This window comes from Centropristis striata, chromosome 10, assembly GCF_030273125.1.
Source record: "Centropristis striata isolate RG_2023a ecotype Rhode Island chromosome 10, C.striata_1.0, whole genome shotgun sequence".
NCBI lineage: Eukaryota > Metazoa > Chordata > Actinopteri > Perciformes > Serranidae > Centropristis > Centropristis striata.
In genome coordinates this window covers 13770979-13795549 of record NC_081526.1, presented here as the reverse complement: position 1 = coordinate 13795549, position 24571 = coordinate 13770979, and the positions used below count along the sequence as shown (strand labels likewise).

General features: G+C 37.5%; 2 protein-coding genes across 2 annotated transcripts in view; one reads left to right on the top strand and one right to left on the bottom strand.

Annotated features, from left to right (window-relative positions):
• tmtops2b (teleost multiple tissue opsin 2b) overlaps positions 1-13571 on the top strand; it is a 36026-nt gene extending 22455 nt beyond the window's left edge. Inside the window, exons 3-4 of the mRNA XM_059342520.1 lie at positions 5601-5834; positions 11943-13571. Coding sequence (XP_059198503.1) covers positions 5601-5834; positions 11943-12158 — 450 coding nt within the window. The 3' untranslated portion in view covers positions 12159-13571. The remainder of the gene's footprint in view (positions 1-5600; positions 5835-11942) is intronic.
• st6gal2a (ST6 beta-galactosamide alpha-2,6-sialyltranferase 2a) overlaps positions 5846-24571 on the bottom strand; it is a 55809-nt gene continuing 37083 nt past the window's right edge. The window contains exons 5-8 of the mRNA XM_059342519.1: positions 23392-23489; positions 22879-22980; positions 17263-17437; positions 5846-10048 (exon numbers count right to left, since the gene is read on the bottom strand). Coding sequence (XP_059198502.1) covers positions 9801-10048; positions 17263-17437; positions 22879-22980; positions 23392-23489 — 623 coding nt within the window. The 3' untranslated portion in view covers positions 5846-9800. The remainder of the gene's footprint in view (positions 10049-17262; positions 17438-22878; positions 22981-23391; positions 23490-24571) is intronic.

The following is a 24571-nucleotide window of genomic DNA, read 5'->3' as shown; positions in this document are numbered from 1 at the left end:
TTTTTTGTGTTGTTCCAATGCAAACAAAAGCAATAAACATGTGAATACCAAAGCATTTGCAATTGCAACAATTTTCTGGGAGAAGTGGTGCATAGAAAGTTTGTAAAGAAAGAAAATAACACTAACATTTAACATTTAATAGTTTTCTCTAAATTAATTAATTTTAAATTAATATTGATACTGATTTTGGGATATGTCAATAAACAGCAATATGCTTCAAAATAAAGCAGCAGTAACTTAAGTAGAAACCAGGAAAATAGTATGTATTTCACCCACAGGTCAAACACAAAAAGATGTCTCAATCTGTTGAAAATTGTCAAAACATCATCATGATTTTGAAGTCAGGGCTCTAGACTGAAGGCCTGATCATTATCTTATTAAGTAAAATGTGTTTTAAAACCTGTGGTTTTAATGGTTTTCAATAGGGACTGTCTGGATTTTGGCTGAAGAATTTATTAAAGCCTTGTTACAGGAGGTGATGTTGAACTTCCAAAATTAAAAGGAAACCTCACGCACTCACACACAGTCAAAATGAAAAACATAAAATAATTAAAAAGACAAAAATGTCCCGATAGAAGCACAAGAGGTAAGAGAGTCTAGAAAAGATTTTTAAAGTGTGCTACATCACCCAAACGTCAAGTCTATAAAGTGAAAGACAGCAGGCAGGGAGCCAGTGGGAGAAACACTAATGTGAATGTGCAGCGTATCGCACTACAAGGAAGTAAACCCAGAATCTACAAACTATCTTTGATACACAATAATTTTAGGCCTAGTGCACCATTTTAGAGTGCAGTTTCCAGTATATCCATTGAATGCAGGCAATACTCACTACACAACAGGCTCCTTCTAATACCCTCTTATCCCAACTGATCAACGTCAATCATTAGATGTAGAAGTGAAAAAAATATGGGTGAACATTCATGCTACATGGTAGAAGTTTTGAAATACATGTTGAACTTTTCTCTTAAATAGAAGATAATTGGACTTTCCCTGCATGAGTAACTATCTTCTCCTTTTGAAGTAATCACATTCATGAGCGGAGCTGAGCTCCAGCTGGCACTAGCCAACTCAAATTCCCGGTGGTCGTCAAAACGGAGGATCATTAGCATTAAGTGAGTGGGAGTCTCAAATAAAGTTGTGAGACATTACTGGGCTCACTGGGTCATGAAGTGAGCTGAGAAAAGCCCCCTGCTTCTTTCCAGCTCCATACATATGACAGAAGGGTGAAGAAAGGGCTAAGAATAAAGTAAAGCCATCTGTGTGTGAAGAGATCCAGAGACTGACGTTAAGATCAATTTAATTGGATTAGGATAATGACACAACCAGATGAATCCTTTTAAAATATAAAAGACAAGTAGTGGTTCACTGATGAAGAAGAATGTGTAAAGACAATATTTTTTAAATTGTGATCTCCTTTATGGCACACTCAGGGGGTCTTAGAGCCTCAAGTGCTCCAGGTTTACTGCCTGTATATTGGTTTTGATAATTGTATTAATTACACATTTGTTATGGAATTTACACCACTAAATTCAAATATCAACATGGGCAGGTCCAGCATTATTGGGTGATTTTTGTTCGCATCTTCCAAGGACCCCTCTGTCAACATCTACCTTAAACAGAAAGGTCATGAACTTCTTCAGTTGCTTCTCCATCAGCTCCACTAAACTGATCTCAATTGATGCTAAGGTTATGTAAATGTATGCTCTATGCTTATTTTACAAATAAAAGTGCTTTTTGTGGTAGACGTCGGACTGTGAATCTATCATTGACTTGACCTGCCCAAAACAAAATGACTTGGGACTTTCTTGCGATTTTGACAACAGCTTCTCCATGAGCGCTGATATATCTCACATAGTAGTACCCACCCACCAGAGTTAGATATATGTTTCTGGGCAACAAAATCTAAATCAAAACTACCAGCAGCCAGTTTCTAAACCTGCTGTATTCATACAGTGCAGAGTAAACAAGGCAGATAGCTGCTGTGCATGTGATGCCAGAACAATCATTGACAAGTGAAATGGAAAGCATTTTATCAGATTCCTAAAGATCCTGAGAGACGGAAAAATAAACAGAAGAAAACTAAGCAACGGGACCTCACAAACAATGAATTTATATTGCGTAGTGACCGCTTTATATCAGGTACACAATATAACGCTTACTAGATAGATAGATAGATAGATAGGTAGATAGATAGATAGATAACTTTATCTATCCAGATGGCAATTCAGGTGTCCAGTAGCTTATACAGAATATACACTGAAACATTGCACAAACAAATAGTACAGCAAAAGCACAAAAGAATATTGAAAAATCAAAGATTGAAAATAAAATGCAGTAACATTTTTAATATAAAATCTAAACTGGTGATTACAAATTAACACTGAAATGACTATATTAAATATGACATGGTTATAATAATTACCTATAATAATAATAATAATAATAATAAGTACTGTAGAGCCTGTGCTCAAACCGCTCAAACTTATCTTATTCATTTATTTAAAGGATTTTTATTTTGGTAACAAAACCCCCTCATAACCAGAGCCTTTGATTAAGAAATAATCTTATTAATAATACCTAATAATAATCTTAATCAATGGCTCTGCTCATAACCACTCATGGCTTCAACTGTAGTTATGTAGCTATAACTTATCTTTGAAAATGATTCACCTGCAATAAAAGTTTAAAATAACTCTAAATTAAAGTATAACTGCCTTTCAGACAGTAATGATGTAGATAACTATCGAAGATACCGACGAGCTAACTGTAAGCTAATGCTATAGCTACATGCAAGTTAGCAGACATATACATTACATAACACAGACCGTTGCTCACGCTAACGGTCACTGAAGCGACACTTACCCTTCTCCTGGCGGCTCCAAAGCTGAATATGATCCACAAATCCAGAATTTTTCCATTAAAACCCCTCCAAGCTTTTGTTGACTCTCCAAAGACACGTTAAATTTCCGTTGACCTAAAGTTGTGCAGTGACGTCTAGTGGCTGGCGACATTTTTTCTTTTTTTCTGATACTTCCCGCCATAAGGGTGACGTAAACGAGACGTGTCACATGATGACATACGACAAGCACCATCATAATCTGTTTAGTTTTGTTTTTTTACACAAAGTACCCTATATCATTTTTTTAATATATTTTTTTACTCTCTGAAAGAAACCCTATGTGCAATATTAACAATAATGCTCAATAGCAGCCATGTAAATAAATATATTGTGTATATAATGTGTAATTTTCTTTATTGCTATATCTTTGTAACTTCTGTATCTTAAGCTGCTGTGAAGACTAAATTTCCCCACTGCAGGATAAATAAAATCATATCTTAGTACAATCCTACTTAGGTAAAGTCTTAATTCAGTCAACTCTGACAGTCCACATCAATGAGTCCAGACCGTTTTAATCAGAGCCATTAGTAAAATAATTTTGAAAATAACTGCTGTCTGGCTAGAGATAATTGGTTGCACCTGCTCCGTCGCATTGATGTTGAGTTAGTAGAAGTAAAGTGCAATAAAGCTCCATTACATGAGTGAAGATAGGCTTCAGTACCGATGCTATATCCAACACCTAAAAAATCTAGATTGATAAACACAATTGGAAGAAATTCTAAATTATTCTGGGAATTAACTGTCCGTTTAATAGGAAACCCAGAGGTGACATTAGGCTCCCAATGAAAATTGAGTAATTCAATTTTTAAACTGATTTTCTACCATCTAGGCAGCAAGTGCATTTAATTTTCACCATTGTAGCTTCTATTAGTTTGAGAAAACTACAGTAGTGTTCAAAATTATAGCAGTCCAATGTGACTAACCAGATTAATCCAGGTTTGTAGTATATTTATTATGCTAAATGGCAAAAAAGAAAAAAGGTACCAGTAGGTGCAGTAGATTCTCAGAAAACCAACAAGAACCAGCATTCGTGATATGCATGCTCTTAAGGCTATGCAATTGGGCAATTAGTTGAAAGGGGTTTGTTCAAAAAAATAGCAGTGTGGCATTCAATCAGTGAGGTCATCAATTTTGTGAAAAAACAGGTGTGAATCAGGTGGCCTCTATTTAAGGATGAAGCCAGCACTTGTTGAACATGCATTTCTCTTTGAAAGCCTGAGGAAAATGGGTCGTTCAAGACATTGTTCAGAAGAACAGCGTACTTTGATTTAAAAGTTGATTGGAGAGGGGAAAACTTACAAAGAGGTGCAAACAATTATAGGCTATTCAGCTAAAATTATCTCCAATGCTTTAAAATTAAGAGCAAAACTAGAAACATGTCGCAGAAAACGGGAGACAATCATCAAAATGGATGGAAGAATAACCAGAATGGGAAAGGCTCAGCCAATGATCAGCTCCAGGAGGATCAAAGACAGTCTGGAGTTACCTGTAAGTGCTGTGACAGTTAGAAGACGTCTGTGTGAAGCTAATCTATTTACAAGAATCCCCCGTAAAGTCCCTCTGTTTAAAAAAAAGGCATGTGCAGAAGAGGTTACAATTTGCCAAAGAACACATCAACTGGCCTAAAGAGAAATGGAGGAACATTTTGTGGACTGATGAGATTAAAATTGTTCTTTTTGGGTCCAAGGGCCGCACACAGTTTGTGAGATGAGCCACAAACTCTGAATTCAAGCCACAGTACACAGTGAAGACAGTGTAGCATGGTGGTGCTAGCATCATGATATGGGCATGTTTCTCCTACTATGGTGTTGGGCCTATTTATCGCATACCAGGGATCATGGATCAGTTTGCATATGTCAAAATACTTGAAGAGGTCATGTTGCCTTATGCTTGTGGGGTGACATCAAAAATGCTGTTTCTGAAGCAAAACCAAGAAATATAAATGAATTGTGGAATGTTGTTAAAGAATCTTAACTGCTTCATACAGATGTGAAGCAGTTATAAAAAAAATTGTGGTCATACAACTAAATATTAGTTTAGTGATCACAGGATTGCTAAATCCTAGAAACAAAAAAAGTTTGTAAAAAATAGTTTTGAGTTTGTAAAGTCAACAACAGACACTGTTATATTTTTGAACACACCCCTTTCAACTAATTGCCCAATTGCACAGCCTTAAGAGTGTGCATATCATGAATGCTGGGTCTTGTTGGTTTTCTGAGAATCTACTGCACCTACTGGTAGCTTTTGCCATGTAGCAATAAAAACTTGGATTAATCTGGTTAGTCACATTGGACTGCAATTATTTTGAACACTACTATCACAATAATGAAAAAGTCAGTGCCTTTTTTTCATCATTTGTCCAATTGTTGAATAAAAAGCAGGGGCTGATTAGCAGTTTATAACTGATGCTATTCCTGAAAATTAAAATTAATTACAACTTTTTTTTACTTAAAAATTAGCCACGTAGCTTGTGCAATCAGTGAAAATTGGTCGTCATAAAATGAGAGTTTAACATTGAAGTCTGTAGGTCTTTTAGACTCGCACTGCAGTGAAATAAGAATCAGCAGCTGCCAAGCAAGTTGAACAATAATAAGAGTTGGCAATGTGAAAGTCAGTGAAGGTTGCACTTCAAGAACTGTCAAAAGAAATTATCGTGGTTGTTTTGCTTGATTCATCCATCCTCTCTAATTCTCATCTACAGGTGGGTAAGATCCGAAAGACTGCGGCACGGAGGAGAGAGTACCACATACTGTTTATGGTTCTGACTACAGCTGCCTGCTATATGTTGTGCTGGATGCCTTACGGTGTCGTGGCCATGATGGCAACATTTGGCCCACCCAACATCATAAGTCCCGTGGCCAGCGTGGTGCCCTCACTACTGGCCAAGAGCAGCACCGTCATCAACCCTCTTATCTATATACTCATGAATAAACAGGTGAGTCACTGACATGTACAACAGCTTTATTTACATGGTAAAAAAAAGACAAATTACAACAGCTGAAATCATACAAATGGTCTATTTAAATATCAATTCAAGTGTAAGAAGAGACTTCACTGACAAATCAAAGTCTAGAAGAACACCCTAAGGCTGTTGGGAGTGAAACGGGACTTTACTCTTATTATGTCCAGTCATGGATGTTTCTTTTTCTCTTCCTCATTTCAGAAGTACTGCAGGAAGCTGCAGGAGGGAAATGTACAAAAAAAACAACATACATGTTGAACAATCCTTTAGAGGCAGTGTGGTAAAGAAACTTCCACAATTCTGAGTAAAAAACATGACATGAAAAATAGGCCTCGAGAGTAAAGAGTGGAGAGAAAGAGGCTGAACGTAATGAACAGTGTCTGCAAATATGTTTCCTCATACCACCACTCACATGTTTCAGCATAATGTCTTGTATTAAATTCTGGCAATTAAATTGTTGTCTTGAGGAGGATTAAAATTCCAATTTAGTCCACCTAAAAAAAAAAACAATTAAATGACACCTCAAGCGTCCCAGAGAGGAGCAATAGCACCTTAGAAGTCCTGCTATTACTCTGCATCCTCAGCCCAACCAGCTAAGACAGAATTAAAAATGGAATTTGGCACAATAGTAAAATGTGAAGATGAAGTTGCCAAAATGCATTGCACTGAAACAAGTGGTCCAAGGGGAACAAATAGCTGCACCGCAGCTGGATGTGACTTCCCTGTTCACAAGCATGCACTAAAATCTGCAAAACACCACTTAAGAAAAAAAAAATCTTATAGCACGGTGGCCTCTCACAACATTAATGACAATGGTGTCTACTTGCAGCACAGTACAGCACAGACAGTTTAAGACTCTTAGCCCTGATCCTGATTTGCATGCTCTGTGCATTGGAAAGTAATCAAAGTTATTAGAAATATACATGTACAATATGTTCAGGGTTTTTGCACCTTCAGTGTGTTACAATCACAAGCAATAAAACATTTGATCAATAATCTCAACGGAGAAATGTAAATCCTACAGCAGAGCTTAAAACCTGCATGGTTCAAAATGAATGATAAAACTCCAAGCTTGAAAAACTGTTTCTACAGTCTGTTTTTAAACCTTCGGTACAATCCTTTAACAGCTGCTTACTTTACAGGGTTCCTTGTTTCTAAAAGACTTCTAATGGCATGCCAAACTATCCGCCTGAAACTGGGGCTAGGTATCAAACCACATTACTGTTCGCAAAACGTGTCCATAGCTGTTGAGTAGGGCGGGGCGATATGACCACACAGTATATTCAACATGAGACCGTTTGCCAACTGTCAGAGATATTTCCATACAATTCCAACTTCACTGCTTTGTGGCAATTTTAGATTTACTAAATTTTGCATCAATGTGATGAAATATCTTTGCCATGTATGTAATTCACTGAATTCGTTTTCCTATCTGGTTATTTTATCTATACCAACACTCAGTTTCCAGTTAAGGTCCACCTAGCTTAAAGTTTTCAAGTTATTTTTAATCAGATGCACAACAATATCAGAGGCAGTTTTTGCCATTGAAAATCGTGTGACTCAGGCTTCCTCCAACAATTCTAATAAAATGTGTATCAAAAAATAAAATCACACAATTAAAAGATAAAATGAGACTCTAAGACGTTAAATAGTGCAAGTTAAAAAATGTTCAAATGCAACAGCTCTGCAGTAAATCCATGTTCATGAAGGTTATAATCTGCTTTTGATGCAACTGTTCAGAAAGATGCTGAATCAGTTGTATGGTCTTTTTAGTGATGTATCAGAGAAGTGTTCCTAATATTTTATCAACTCCCATGTATTTAAATTTATTTAAATGTATTTACTAGACTTCGTTTAAGCAAAGTGTACCTTATGAACTGGCAACTGAGTGTAGTTTCTCAAAAGAATTTCCAGAAAATGTACTATATAACACTATACAGCATATCAATGTTGCAATATAAAATACCGAATAAAAGATTTTAATACTCATTGCCCACAGCAACGGCCAACAGTTGGAAATGGGCACCAAATACTTATTCAGGTGTTCGTTTTCTTACTTTAATCAGGTTTTGCCTGAGTTATAAAAATGATGGGGTACAGTTAAATACAATAAAAATTTGGGTTTCAGCAGAGTTCTGTTCAGTTTCAAGTACTGATACATTCTGAATGATACCCAGCCCGACTCAACAACAAGTAACTAAGAGCCCCAGAATCATCTACATACTACAACTACAGAGCCATCTAATTCAACATACATCAGACGATTCAAGGCAACATCTCCGAGACAAGTTTTCACATCTTATATCAAACCACAACCAATGGCACAAGAACATTTTGTAGAATAGCACACGTAACAATAAAAATCTCTGTTATAGGCAAGATTTTTCTGACTGTCTGCAGAAGAAAACTGCAACCACCCCCCTCTCCATGCTGAACTAATACCTATAGAGCTTGCTGCAGATGTGGCACTCACTGACTGTAAACATAAAAATCATCCGAGCTGGAGACAAATCACATTGGCTGATACTACCGGTTCCAATTCCTCTTTTATAATCTGAGCTGCAGGGATTCAATATTAGGGGATCCAGGAAATACGAGACGTTAAGAGTTGTAGGAAATGAGCTTTGTGCTGTTACATGACAAAGAAATAACCCTGCACATACGCAGACCCTGTTGTTCTGCAGTGGCGAGCTCCAGGGAGGGTTTGGCCATTACACGCAGTGGTAAAATTACATTCAATATAGAGTGAACTGAAGGTCAAAAACAGGGGCTGGTGATTGCCGAAGCAGAGCTGAAAATCCCCTGATGCAGCTTTTTGCAGCAACATCAATTGCTCCACGCTGCTCACAATTAAATTCCATGTTACTGCAGTCCTGCCACAGTATATACTGCATGTATGTACCTGAACAGTCACAAGGCAACCCGAGGAAAGTGTTCAGTTGACCACTAGGCACAGGGTTACGGCTGTTCTGAGCACCAGTTTGTTCTGAAGATCCATTTTGGCCCCATTTATTTGACTTTTATTAGTAAAAAATGTTACTATAGGTAGGATTACCAGTGCCGTGCTTCCTGTGGGCTACTAACGGAGAGACAGGCTTTTTACTCTGAATGAGGAATCACCCTTGGTGTGAACGAGGTGCGACAGACTGGTGGTAGCGAGCTGGCAAGTTGGCATGCAAAGGAGAGTAATTTTAAATCAAGTGTGAACTAAACCCCTTGCAATGACATGAAACACTGATTTCACAAGTAGATATCAGAGGAATGTTGAACAGGAACACCTGCTGCAGAGCAATGTAATGTACAGTAATATGACTGCTTGACTTCGCCTCTGTGGAGACACTGAAACTGCCTTCAACACTGCTCATTCTTCTACTTCATGTGTTGCTGCTCTACGTTAAGTGTAAATGTGTGTATTTGTGTTGCATTTATGACATTCAGCGTGGATGACTTCTTTGCTTATTCACAACCCTTAGGACCAGTAAAAAAGGAAATTAAAAAAAACAAACAGTGGCATTTCCTTTAAGTGGAGAACCACCCATACTATTTAAAAACACAGAGTTTACACCATTAAAACACACTCAGTTATTAAAAATTCCCTTGTCTATCTAAAAACAATGATCTGTTGCTACCCTAGTCAGCTCCACAGCTAACGTGGCTCAGCTAAAGCAGAGAGAAACGTCTTTTTTCAGCTCCATCTTGGAGACACTTTCTGCCAGACTCTGGTCAAGTAAACCATCTTAATGAAGACAGGCATTTCCAGAAGCTTCCATATGTTTCCCTCCCTGGAGGGCTATGGCTTATGTTCTTCATAGGTCTAATTTGAAACGTGTAGGCTCCAGCCTCCTTGTCTCCAGCGGCTTTATTGCACCTCTCCCTTAGTCAGCCGGATAAAGGCTGGAGTGTGTGTATGTTCGGGCTCAGAGGGTCAGGTTTCATATCTCAGATATCACAGTTGACGGTGCTGAAGCCCGGAAGAGTGACGCGTCCCTTCCTCCTGAGGTCACTCTCTGGGCCCGTGTTGATCCGCTGGATCAGGCTCTTCTCATACAGGAGGGGATGGTAGGCACCCAGTGTACAGGCAGCATCATAGTAACGCTCGTGGTAGTGGCACAGGTCCGTCTGCCTCATGGAGGGAATGTACTCGTACACATGCACCTGCTCACACAGCGCCATCATCAGGAGGATGCCTGCAATGGCAACAAAAACGAAATAGAAGTTAGGGTTTTTATATGAAACATATTTACTGACTTAATTCAAAACCTGCGAAATTGAAACCAGTTTAGGGTCGGAAAAAAAAGTACAATGCTGAGCCTTTTAGCATCAGTAAACATTACATGTTGAAAGCCAAATATCATCTAAATGTCATATTTTTTTAACTTAAGAGCTGGTATGCATAACTTTGTTACCTTCAGTAAGAGTTCCAAGTCTCTATCCAAGTTAAACCAAATGACTGCTGGCTGTATTGTTGTATTTAACAGACAGACATAAGAGTGGTATTGATATTCCATTCCAACTCTCTTACTCATCCAACAACTAAATTGTTGCCCAATTTCTTTAAGGTCACTTTGGTGGGAATGAGTTTTAATTTGTTCAAGAGATCGAACAAGAAAACCTTTGGGCCACCATCCCTCTTTCAGCAGTAGGCTCAGTATACTGACAAGAAGTTTAACCACCTTTCAAAAATTGCCTACCGTTCTAGTCCTTATACAGGCTTTTCTTAAAATGCACAAATACTAAAATGTACATCAGCAGGGAGCCGTGGTAGCTCACCTGGTACAGCGTGTGCCAAGGCTACTGAAGCTAAGTGTCACATCCCTTTGCTGCACGTCATCCCTGCTCTCTCGCACGCATTTTCTTTCCGTCTTTAGCTGTTCTACCCCCCCCTCCCCTCTAATAAAAAAAACAACTTTAAAATGCACATCTGACCAGGTGAAAAGTGTTTTAGTATTCATCAGCATCTGCTAAACACTTTTCCTTTGGCAAAATCATTCATCATATAATCTCTGTTGGATCTACATAGTTCTGCAGAAAAAAGTTCTGAGTTAGGTTGTGCTGAAAAAGAGCATGCATGCTCAGCAAAACCCTTCTGTAGATATAGATAAAAATAGAACTGAATACATAATATATGAAGATGGCGAGTTTGCCTGCCTCAGCATGCTCTGCATGTTATCTTTCATACACATGACATGCTGCTGTCGGAGCTGTTGGCTCCCATGTACATTTCGCTACCCTTTGTTGTTTATTTTAATTCCACCTTTCTTTGAACATCGCAGCTGGTTTCTGTTCTTTACCATTTTCTATCTGATGATTGTTATTCTGCTCTCAACTCTCCACCTTCTGTTGCTCTCCAGCATGATCACAATCACCACAAATAACTGGGCAAAATATATAGAATGTAAATGTATCTATAGCGTGTTCGTAAGCCAGTTGGTGCTATTTCAATTAAATTAACTAATTCAGAAGTTAGTTTGTCTAACATGTCCGACCTACTATTTTTATTTTATACATCTTTTCACAATTGCACATGCAAAAAGCCACTAGAATCAGGCAAATGCATAACAAAAGATACATAGTTTATATTTTCCCATCATATTTTTCTTGTGTCTCTTGTCACATTAATGTCCGAGCAATGAGTGTAAACAAACACCTCTCTTGAATTGTACAAATTTATTTATTTCCAAGCACAAGAATGATAAGGAAAGAGAAAGAAAGGCTCACTCCATGACTCAGTCCCTTGAAATTTTTGGGATATACAGAGCAAGCACGTATATTTCAGCTAGCAGCTCTCAGACCTTTCCAATTACTGAATTGAATGAAGCTCAAACATACATGGCCACCACTCCAGAGTAATAAGACATCAGGGGATCATTTTCACCTATCAAGTGGCAACTGGCAGACTGTGAGGACATGGAAGTGCACTAAAGCATGATTTCTGCCTAATTAAACCCTGAACAGACCTGTACACTGAGTCTCTCCGAGAGGTTGAAACCAAGTTCATTTCATTTTCTGACGTTTCTAAGAACACTCAGTTTGAGCTGGAATGTTGTGTTCACATTATCGGTCTTCCTGTCTCCATCTCAGTTCTACAGGTGTTTCCTGACTCTGTTTCACTGCGATCACTGGTCAGCAGAAAATGGCAACAACTCGATGCCCTCCAAGACCACAGTAATCGCGCTCAACCGCAGAGTCTACAGCAACACGGTGGCCTGCACCGCCCAGATGTCCACTGACACTCCCAACAAGTGTGGCAGCATCTCGGCCACCAAGAACACAAACCCCCCCGAGGTCACAACCTGAGCCTGACCATTGACACAGGAAACACAGTGATGAAGCAGCAAAAACTCAATTTGACAGCCACACTTATAACATGAACTGCCGGGAATGTGAACTACAGTATGATGCATTTAGAGAGTAAATGTTCTTTATGTGTGAGCTTGTGTCTGTCCTTGACATGGACAATTGTAAAAAAAAAAAGTACCAAATGTCTGGAGACATACATGTATAATAAACACTATATGGCCAAAAGATTGCAGATACCTGACCATTACACCTAATATGTGATTGTTGAGAACATGACTATGCTGTTGTAACAGCCTTTACTTTTCCAAGTAACAAGATTTTGCGCCCATTCAGCCAAAGTGCGAGGTCGTTTTTTTAGGGATTTAGATCAGGGTAGCAGTATAGCAAAATTATAAATCAGTATTATTTTGATTAAGACAAAACATTGTGAAACAGAATGTGGTGCAATGATTGTTTTATCTGGATTATCTTGATTTCATATTAGCTGAAAGCCAAGAGCACAATGGAAAATAGATTTATAAATTGCCCTGGCCTAGGTCGATGCTCCCTGCACCAAGCTATGAAAACTATTTATTCTCTTTCTTTGTGCACAGGGGATCCTATTGTCAAAAATATCATTGTGTTTTAAAGCATAGGAAATTTCCTTAATTGGAACTGAGGAGCATTGCAAAAAAAAGACCAAAATTACAACGCAATATGTGGACATCTACTTTTGGCCATGTAGCGTACTTAACCTTGTTTTATCCGTCTATATGTCTTTCAAATAGTTATTGTTCCATCAATTCCAAAATATAATAGTTCATATTTTTAAAAGGTTTAAAGGATGTAGCCTACATGGTTTCAATGAAGTCACCGGTCAGTGTTACCATCTATGAAGCGCATTTTCTCTCGATTACACTGGAATCGCGAAAAACTGCATAAAGTATTTTATGGTTGTCAAACTCTTGTTTCTTAAAGATTTCCAACCCATTTTTTCCACCCCAACCATCTTTTCTACACAACAAAAATCGAAATGCCTATCCTCTGGTGCTTTTAAGTCAGTTTGTCATTGTGCTGCTGTAAATGTCAAGGCAAGTCAGTCAGAGATGTGCTTCTTCAATTAGTGTCTAAAGTGGATTGATGTCTTCATGATTTAACTTCCATCCTTTCCTCCCGTTTACTGCAGCCTTTGCTGTGCTGTGACTGCACATATTGCAGATCTTGAATATCTGCAGTGAAACCTGTAAATACTTAATAGTTTAGATCTGCATGGTAGGTGATTCATTTATTTTAATTTCTGTGTCGTTGATCCCTCTTTTGATATTGCTGCTTTGTGTTTTTGAATGATTTTGTTGCATGTTTCTTTGTGTATTAAATTCTAAAGCGATCAGAAATCATGGAGAGACCAAAAGTTTCTTACACCTGTATTGTATCAAAGAGTTCCACCCAGTAAACAAGTGGTGGGGCACGGGGGGTGGGGGTATGGGATGCCAAATGTCTCATATTTTACCTGCTTTTAGTTTTCCACTACAGGAGGGAGAGTTTGAGATACAGTATGACCAGTAGGAGGAATGGTGTGCCAAGAAGACAAATGTGATGGCTGATGGGGACAGTACAAACCTGAGCATGCATCAGTGATGAAACACATGTTGACATGTGGTTTTAAAGGGTCTCACAATGGACAAAAAGGATGCAACATCAGAGGAAGTGGAATACACAAACTGATGAGGTTTAATGACCCTGAGTGAAACAGATACCAAGTACAGTTTGATACGGAAGATGCCGTTTCTTCGCTCTGACCTTTTCACTGCAGGTTGATGATGAGTACTCTGACAATCTGACTTTCGGTTGGTAACCCTAAGTGATTCGAAGGGACAAGGACTCATTTTATTGTATTTTATTGTTGTTTTAAATTATTTTAATAAATATTATTGCTGTTGAAGAGAATCATTGTGTTGCTGTATGGTAAAAGTGTCTGGAGGTTCTCATTGAAGTGGTACAAAAGCAACTTTGAGAAAAATGTAAATTAATAATGCATGTTAGGGTCTTATTTGTTTCATTTCATCATAAATTTAATTTTTTACTTAGTTTAGACAGTAAAAGTTGTGTTGTAAATCATTGTCACTTACTGAGAACAATGCACATCAGTAGTCAAGTTAGCATTGAAGACAATGAAAAAGCAAGTTTTGTACAACAGAACATATCAGATATGGAATTATTCTGCAAATGTTCTGGTTCAAAATGAGACCACACTTTTCTATGGAGGTCCGTTTTTGAGCCATGAAAAAGACTAAAATGTTGCCTGCCACAGCCCAGATAAGGCACATTTTTATAGCTGAGCCTTTGGCCGGAAAAAGCTTTTGCACAGTGACCATGAGAGGTCCTTGAGCTTAGAGTCATAGATTTGCACAAAAATCAAAAGACAAAATGTGTCAAAATAACATTCTGAATTGGGTATTGTGGTGCTGCAAGATGTCCTGACCTACAAATTGGAAAATAGGATTAAAAAAAAAAAAAAAAAAAAAAAAGTTTTAAATGACAGTTCATTCATTCATTATCCATAACCGCTTTTTAATCTGCACATTTGCATAAATGATTCCAAACATAAAAATAGAATGTGCCACCGATTTACACCATGGCACCACGGCATGCTCCCTGTAGCCATAATGACTATTTTTTCAAAAGGACCCAAAATTACATAGAACCCCAAAACCCTTCCACAGCATCTGAATAGGAGTAATCACAGTCAGCAGAATTTATCGGAAAGCCGTCTCATTTGAGAACAAAGGTCAGTAAGTGCGATCGGGAAAGAAATCCAACCCCACTGTGGGTGAGAACCAGTGCAGTCCTGCTGTCTGCATGAACAGCAGGACTGGTTGACTGCGTTTGATGAGCGTCTGATTCTGTTCCAACAAAAGATCAAAGTATGACCTGTGGTAATTCTGGTAATGAAAACAGAAAAAATGCCTCTCTTTAAATTCAATCAATCACCAACTATTTTAATTTAAAAAAACATGCCGTTTGTGATGACTGTCTACAAGTAAAGTAAAAGAAAAGTGTTAAAACTATGAAGCAGAAGTTTATTAAAGGCATTTTGTGCTATATTTACCTTGACTTGCTGTCTGGCAGGCGAGCTACCACCACCGGCGATTTTGTAGCTTATTTACTCTAATTTGCAATTTGCCTTTCCGTTCGGCAGCCTCCTGCTCCTTCCTTGATTGCCAGAATGAATGCTGGAACTACTGATGCACTCTCGGTAAAACTGGCATGTCAACAACACTTCCAGGAATGATTTTCTTGGTAAATTAAATACTTGGGCCACAAAAAGACGATGTATCACTAGGCCTGTCAGGATAACAAATTTCTTAGGACGATACATTATATTTTAAATCTCAAGAATATTAAACATTGGAATTGAAATGGGGAAAATAAATATTAAAACATCCTCGATAAATAAAACATAAATAAATAAACTACAATCAAAACAAATAAAATAGACTCTCTGGCTCTGTTAACAGAAATTGCACTGAGATAAATATTATATTTTAAAAGCTGTTTCTGGGATTTGTTGGCAAGTCCTACTGCCTGTCAAACATTTGCAGTATTACTTGAATAGCACAACAGCTAATGGGGTTTAGCGTGACCCCGGTCGTTGTCGTCTCTACATACGTCATCTGGTATAACTGATACAATTGGCTAAGAGCTACGTACGCTTATGATAGACATTCATAGCGCCCAATAAATGCCAAGACGATCGAAAAACCATGCCTCCTATACGGAAAAAAAATAGGTGGCCTCCAGACTATATATCATTTGTGATTTGGCACTAATTCCTTTTATTTCACCAAACTTTCTGTACATTTTTATATATCAAACGATAAGTCGATATAGTTATTACCTATATATGAGAACAGGAGACCACAAGAACAGACAAGAACGCAGCTTTGAGAAAAGCCTTTAGTGTTTTCACCACTAACAAAAGAGCTTTGGATTGTGGTGGTGAATGCTTGCTGGGAGCGCCAGTGGTGTTGTGGCAAAATTGGAGCCGGGTGAGCGCAGTCCCTGGTTCAGCAGCCTTTACGGACCGAAGAGAATTTCACAGATAAAGAAAAGAAGAGAGTGACCCAGCAAGATGCCACTGGACAAGAGTAAACCTCAGTCAGGCTTTTAGAGAGTGGCGTGAAATAAAAAGCTGCACTAGTAAGTAATATTAGCTTGCTTGCTAGGTCTTGTGTTCTGCACTTGCTTGCTGTGGCTGTTAACAAAGTTGGCAATTTGATATATTTTTTTTAATCTTAAATAAAAATTAAAAAAGGCTGTTTAAGGCTGTTCATATTTATGACAACTTAACTGAATGAAAGTGTAGGGTGTTATATCACATAAAGAAAAACTTGACATAATGATGCTTTAAAGCTTAATTGATGTGATACATAAAAGTAGTTAACTGTGGCTATCTTATAGCTAAATAATATCCTATTAAATCCTAAAATATATCTCTTTTAGACACAGTAGGTGGTTTGTTTTCTACATAATACATTGTTATCTATGTTCACAATGACAACTCTTTACATTGTCACAAAACTGGTTTACTTAATTTCCTGCACTCTATCCAAACTTGACAATATTGTCAGGTTGTCAACAAGAATCATGGTGAAATGTTGATCCGAGGCAGTGAGAAATGGTTCTCCAAATTATGGCCTGTTGTTTTCAGAGTTAACAAATGTTGCTTGTATAATTGGATGTTTTATCTTACATACGGCTGTGTGAGGGAGAAAGCGTATTGAAATGTCTGAATATTATAGTGGAAGAGAACATCACGAAGCGGATATTGACATTCTGGAGAGTGTCTAAGATGAGCATACAGTGGTCATATTCCTGCTACCCCCTGCACAGATGTGCTGCTTTGGAGTGCATTGCATAGCCACGCTGCATGCTGATAACGTAACTGTGCATACTGAAGATAAAAATTTCATCATGTCTTGGTGTGAGTGTGTGTATTTGCTACCATATCTTCTCCAGGAGAAGGCATGAAATAGAAAGATAAGTGTACAGAGGCAACTACAAAGGAACAGACGCATGCTGCATGCATACCAGTTGTATATATGTACGTGTGAGTACTCACCTATAAAGCCAGATGAGGGAGGATTGGGCTGTATATTCTCCTGAGTGTTGCCCTGAATTACATCCCAGAGACGCCACACGTAGCTCGGGTGAAGGATGTAGAAGGGCTGGCCAGGATTGAGCTTGCGGTGCTCCATATAAGGACCAAAAAGATTGTAGTCCGGGCTGGCATACCACTGCAGAAAATAGAGAGGAACATACACCTAAGCATACAACCTCAGGACCCAAGGGAGGTTAAATCTCCTGATGAAAACATTGTCTGGACTGAGAAGGCTCGCAAAAAGGATGTAAAAGAAAGAAACTGTTTAATAATGTTGCAGGTCCCTCTCCGCTGCCTAAAACATATTTAAGCCACCTAATAAAAAAAAAAATCATTATCAGATAAGGTGTACACTTTATTCAGAATATTTTTACTGCTTTACTTTGCTGACAGACGGCTCTTATTCCGGGGAACTGAAGCGGTTATCGGTGTTCTCTTCAAAGCCACACGACTCCGTTGACAAAATCAGTAATTTTACTTCACAAAAACAGCTGCAGAGTTGCTGATCTACTGCTGCATTGATCAGTTCGCTTGCTTCAGTTGTTCTGTGACCTTTGTGAATCTAAACTAATAGGAAGCAGGCGGGCAACTCGTCCTGCAAGTAAAATTGAGACTTTTTAAGTCTGACAGCTCTAAAGAGAGAAAACATGGATGTCACGTCATCTACTCTAGGTTATTATATGAACATGAATTCAGTGAAGTAGTAGGAGACATCTTTGTCCAGCAGTTAAATTCTTGGACTTGTAAAATATTTGCATATTAAAAGCTTGGAATTTTCAGCGAGGGAAAGGGAAAGATTTAATTTTAGGAATTTAAAGTAAAATAATATTTCTAGAGAAAGACCATTTCCAATACAAATTATCATTCAAAACAGAGCAGTTTCATACATCTTAGAACATATCCAGAGGTAATCATAGTCACTGGGTGAAAGTATGTGCATGGAATTGGACAAGGTTTTAATTGACAGTAAGAGGAATGATACATTTTTCTTCCATCTTTATGATGTAATTCAGATCCTTCCTACCAAATGGACAGAGTCTACTTTCATCAAAAAAAATGCTGGTTCCTGAATTACAGTTAACATTTTCTGACATGTGCATTGTCTTTGGACTATGTCTAACACTTTTTTTTCCCCATCAACTGTAATGGAAAATGTTCCTTCTTGCAAATATCAATGATTTAAAACAAATGACGCACAATGTCACGGAAGTAGGAATCACTATTTTGTGCTGTGTCGTGCTGTGGCTCTGCACTACATGTTGTTTAATTTGTGTATTCCTTCGCAATGGGCTGTTTTATTTATATTATCCACGTGAGGCTTTTGTTGTTACCCATAAAGATAAATAATGTAGATATGCAGTACATGGATTGCATTGAACAAAAAACACATTTTCTGTCTGAATGGACATTGGTAAATGTGCTGCATTCATATAGCTCCTTTGTATGTTCCCAGACAAAGCATTTTACAATTTTCCTCTCATTCACACACGTACACGTTTGTACACCAATGGTGACGGCTTGCTCATCGGTAATAACTTGGAGTTTAGTGTCTACAACAAAGACACTTCTACATATGGGCAGGAGGAGCTGGAGACTGAATCACCAACTACATCACTGCTACAGCTGCCTAGTCAAGTTGATTGCAGTTGATACCAATTACAAGGTAGCCCAGAAGGAAAGGAGGGCAGAAAAGAGGGTGAGAAATAGGGCAAGTGAAGAGAAGTCATTAAGAGAGAGATGATTGCAGGCAGTGGAATAGTAGAATTGTTGACATCATGACCTCCACTACGCTCTGTACCACGAACATCATATCGATCATATGGGTCATTTTCACAAATGGTTAAATGGGTCGTTACGGGTGGTATTGACAAACATCCTATTCTGTTGTTTAGGTTGGAGATCTTGTTGAAATAAGAGAAAAAAGATGGATCGACTGAGCAAGAGGCCCCCGACTCAATCTTCATTAGCTATTGCTTTTAGAGTTTTGCGTAATAAAAGGCTGCAGACTTTCTCTGTTAGACTCGTGAGTAATATTGGCTAATCGTTATGTCTTGTGTTGTTGCATTTGCTTTACGTTATGCAGTCTTAGCAAGTTGTTGACTTTGTAGTTTTTGACCAGGTTAATGAACTGATTATACGGTTTGTGTGAGCAACAGGTTCATCTGATAAAATAAATATAAATGAATAAAAAACATACAACTTGATTCTATTCGATAATTTTGTCTCATTAATCACTGAATGTACAATGTATGTATTCTGTAGGGTACAATGGTTCAAACGTGATGTAATCAGTGAGTCAGTTTCTTGATGGAAATGAAGGTCAATTATAATTTCAATAAAGGAACACATAATAATATAAATTATTCTTTATTCCTTTTTCTCTGGTAAAATACATGAAACTGCATTGCACACTCATTGTGCTTGCTCACTCACATCTGCACTTTATCCACTGATTACTACAGTCCTGGTTAATGTGCAATACATCCACTTCACTTGGCTGTGAATCCATCTACCTCATTCTACTGCAATACCAAGTTTTGTAACTTATTTATTATTTATTCATTATCACTCAAACCCCAATTTATTTTCCTATTTTTATTAAAAATATCTATATATCTTTTTATCAAATGGCTTCTCCTCTAATTTCACAGTATAAAAAGAACATATTTCATGGCTGGCCTGATTTGTTACCTTCACTCTTTGTTGTCACACAAATAGTGGAAACAGCTATAAACATGCTGTTTAGACACTCACTCACACTCGTACACATAATGGATAAGGGCTTATGACAACACCAATGTCAAAAGAACAACTTCCCATCTCAGGAAATGGCCCTTCCTTAGAGCACATGAATGCTCTGTAGACCTTGGCTGCCATTCTAGCTGTGAATGATATTGACGACCTTTAAAAGACCTTTTATACACAAGTCGTTTTTAATACTAAATACATACATTGTGCACTCCACATGCCATAACAAGTTTCCGAAGATGAAATATTGAAATTGCTTTTTTAACCTGCCCAACAGTCCAAAACCCAATGATATTCTGATAATGTTCATAGAAAACAAAACAAGCGCTGGAATCAAAAGGTTTTAATCATTATGCTTGTAAAGGGACTTAAACAATATATTGATTATCAAAAATGCTGCAGCTAATTTCATTAATTGATTGTTATAATTGAAACACCAGAGCATGCCACAGAAATGCACTATAAACAACATGTTCACTGGAATTAAAGAGAATTTATATAAAATAAAAACACATTATTCCAGCGTCCCTTTATTGTCATCTCTCTGTAGAATCAAAGTGGAATAAATTAAAAATATGCTGCTCTATTGGCTCCACATGTCGACATTTGTTTGTTTATTGTGTGCATAGCAGTATTTATTTCAGTATGTGGATATATACCATATATAAATAGTAATATTTACTTTTGTATCTTTTATTCTTTTTATTCTAAGTGTTATACTTTCATCTTTTTATCCTCCAGTATATTGTGACTTATCATAAACGCTGCATTCATCTGAGCAAATGAGTGCATGATACATTTTAATTTGATGAATCCTGACCAAAAACACAAACAAATTTGATGCGGAAGATGTGAATAATGGAAGAAATGCATTTTAAATGGGCACACGTGAGAGTGAAATGGCCACGAGACAGACACTACATTGTAAGAAGCATTTCCGGCAGATAATCACTGCCTTTAGTTGTGGTTGAAGTAGGCAAAGAGGCTATACAGAAAAAGGTCACGCGTCAGTGAATATATCATGTCCTTCATGTCATCATGTATATCATGTCAATGTCCTTTTTTTCTAAGCAAGCTTTTCTTTTCCATTCTGTGTCACTATTGGGTTTGTTCATCTTTACCTTTTCTGTAATTGAGAACATAAAAGCATGCTGCAACTACATGTGCTTCACACGTTTTTTTCTGTAGAGCAGTCACACTTCTAACTGATCAACACTTGTAACACTGGCGTTTGTGATATGCCCGGAAAGTATTAGTGAATAAAATGACAAGGTGGCACATAACGTCTCCTGCTCCTGCAGAGAACTAAAGGTTAAAGTGGGAAATCGCGTCACTGTTAATTTAGAGGACAAGTCGTTCTATAATTAGCTTGTAAAAAAAAAAAGAGAAGAAAATGAATAGGAACAGACAAGGACGTTTTTATTATTCCTTCATAATTGAAATTGGCAAATAATGGAAATCATTCAAAGAGAAGTCTATGTGCAGCATATAAATCAATCTTAATTGCAAAGTGCGGTTTTTAGGTTATTAACCTGAACGCTTTATCCCTCTGTGAAGTCCTGAATCCTATTGATTGTGGTAGACCACTTCTTGAATACCAATAACAAGGTAGCCCAGAAGAAAAGGAAGGGCAGAACAGAGGGTGAGAAAATAACGGAAGAGGAAGTCACAATAAAAACATGCTTTTAGAGAAAAGTGCTCACGTGAAGAGCGATGTCAAGGGCAAGTGAAGAGCTGGGTTTTTTTGCTGTCAAAATACAGGCTTCTCATTCACTCTTTGTATTTAACTTATTACGACCTATATTTACGTTTGATATTAGGCAGCCTCTTGAGGCCATCAGTTAGGTCATAGCAGAAAGAGCAACATGATCGGGATGGATAGATGGGTCAAGAAACACCCAGGAAACCGTTGCTAGTGTACAGTTATCATCACAAAATTTACACTGTGGTCAGTTGGCTGGTCCCAAACAAAATGCAAATTGTTAGTAATTATGGTGCCACCACCGGTGTCACGCCAGAATCGGAGCTGGGCGATGCAGCAGCCTCTGGACAGCATGGCAGAGACAAGGGGACCAAAGAGGATGTTGACGAAGGAAAATAAGAAGAGAAAAAATAAGCAGACTGATCTTTTTGTACAGCCATCAAAAAACAACCCATATTTACATTTAAGACTGACCTCTCTCGCCATGTAGTGGCCGTAACAATTATGAATAAGGGCGAGGCTGAGTATAAGACACAGAAATGGCTCCCGGGCGGACCCCTGACTTTCACCCAGGGGGACAGGGTCCGTATCCCATGTAAAAACAACAGTAAACTATGTGATTTAAACATCACTGAATTTCCACAAACTTTCGTAAATGTATTTACGAAATTGATGTCTTTTATAACAGCTTACCCAGAAATGTTTTGCCTTAACCCTAGGTAAGTAGTTCTATAGCCTAAATTCAATGAAACTGCAGCCTTTTATTTATTTATTTTTTTTTTTAACAGTGAACCATACGTTTGTAGTAGTAAGGTCGTCCTCGTAACTATGGTACTTCACTTCCGGCATTAACATTATTTTTTTAAACTGTCTTTTATAATGCCTAAGCAGGAAGTTCTGCTCTAAAACAAGTCGTTTTGTAGCCTAAATACAAAAAAACTTCAGCCTTTTTTCTTTACAAACTCAAACCGTATGTGTATGATGGGCTGGTCTTCTTTCTCTCTTGTGTTGCTGTATTTGCTTGATGTTTGGTAGTCTTATCAGGTTTTTGACTTTTTGAACGGGTTAATGAACTGATTATACGGTTTGTGTGAGCAACAGGCTCATCTGATAAAAAGAAAACATACCTTGTGTAGGTTTACAGTGTAAGGTGCAGGATCCCAGGCCACCAGAGTCACATTCTTGTAGATTGAGCTTGTATTGAATCGATGCTTGGGATTGGCCAAAATCTGTCGAGGAAATCATGCATGGTTGTTAGAATATAGGTATATGTACTCAGGTATCAAGCCTAACAGTGTATTAAATGTTAAAATGAACAGACTATCCTTAAATAAAATCAATATTTATTCTAAAATGTATTCTAATCACAGAGTGTGCAAATTAAACAAAAAATGTATTATTGATGGGTAATCATTTCTGTTGACAAATGGTGTTTGAGCTATACTAAAAAATGCAGCCATTAATAAAACAATATTCAGTGTGTCACAAAATAAGTGGATCATTCATAAATCCCCTATATTTTCCAATATTGGCCACCCCCATGTTTTTGCATGTGTTTCAGAGAGTGAAACTGCCCTTTGAGTTATATATCTATCAATATTAAATTATTCTGCAACATGCAAGGTCATTCTCTTACGCACCTGTGAGTTGATGATGCGGATGGTGGTTTTGTTTCCCACGTCTCTCATGTATCCCTCTGTAGGTGCAGCGTTAAATCGCAAAACTGCATCATGTGCATCTGGAAGAAAACACAGAGACCACATCACAGGAGGCAGGTAATGAACTGACCCAGAGGTACACGTTATTGTGAAAATCCATGGAAATATATGAAAACTAAAGCTAGGCATCTTTTTTTTTATATTATCTGTGTGAGACCAAAATTAGATTTTTTTTTTCTCCATTCCAAGATTTTCTTCCACAAAAACATCTCTAGAATAGTTCTTTAAAATTAGGTAAGGTTAAAAACATTGCAATAGTTATACTGTATATGTATATTAGCTCCTATGTCTGTGACGGGCATATGGTATCTTTGTTGGTGTCTGGTATACACACAATCAAATTCATTACTGCATTGATGGAGTCTACTTGCCAAATCTTCTTCTCTACGGTCCCTTTATATTTTGTATAAGTGTTTTGGTACAAATGTAAATGCAAAAAACTCACAAAAAAAATCAAAAGAACAAAAAATGTAAATGTAAAGGTAATAAAGAAGTAATACAGTCATGAAGGAACATTCAATTTAAAAATATTTAAAAGGGACAGTTCACCTCAAAATTAAAAATACATCACATTTTACCCTTACCTGTAATGCTATATAATAATCTAATTTAGTTTGGTGTGCATTGCAGAGTGCTAAAGATACTTAAAATGCAAGAATAAGAATAATACAATTAACTCATAATGTATGTATGTATGTATGTATGTATGTATGTATGTATGTTATTGATTGCTTTGAAATTGCTTTTGTTACAGTTGCTGCTGTATAAGAAGTAGAAATAAAAATAAGAACGTAAATAAAGATATCAAAGCATGCTATACTAAATATACAACAAAAATATAAAAATCAATGCAACAAGTCTTAAGTCTTTATGTAGGAACACAAAGGAAATTAGTGTAATCATAAAATCATAAAGCTGCTAACAGCAAGGTGTAGTCTAGTTCCATTACATGAGAGAAGGCAGACATCTCTACAGCCAATATCTCCAACACAAAACAAAACAATATAGATTGAGAAATGGCACTGCAAACTTATGTGTTTTGGATTTTGGGGTGAACTGTCCCTTTAAGGATATTTAACAGAAGAGTCTGGGCGGACAGTGC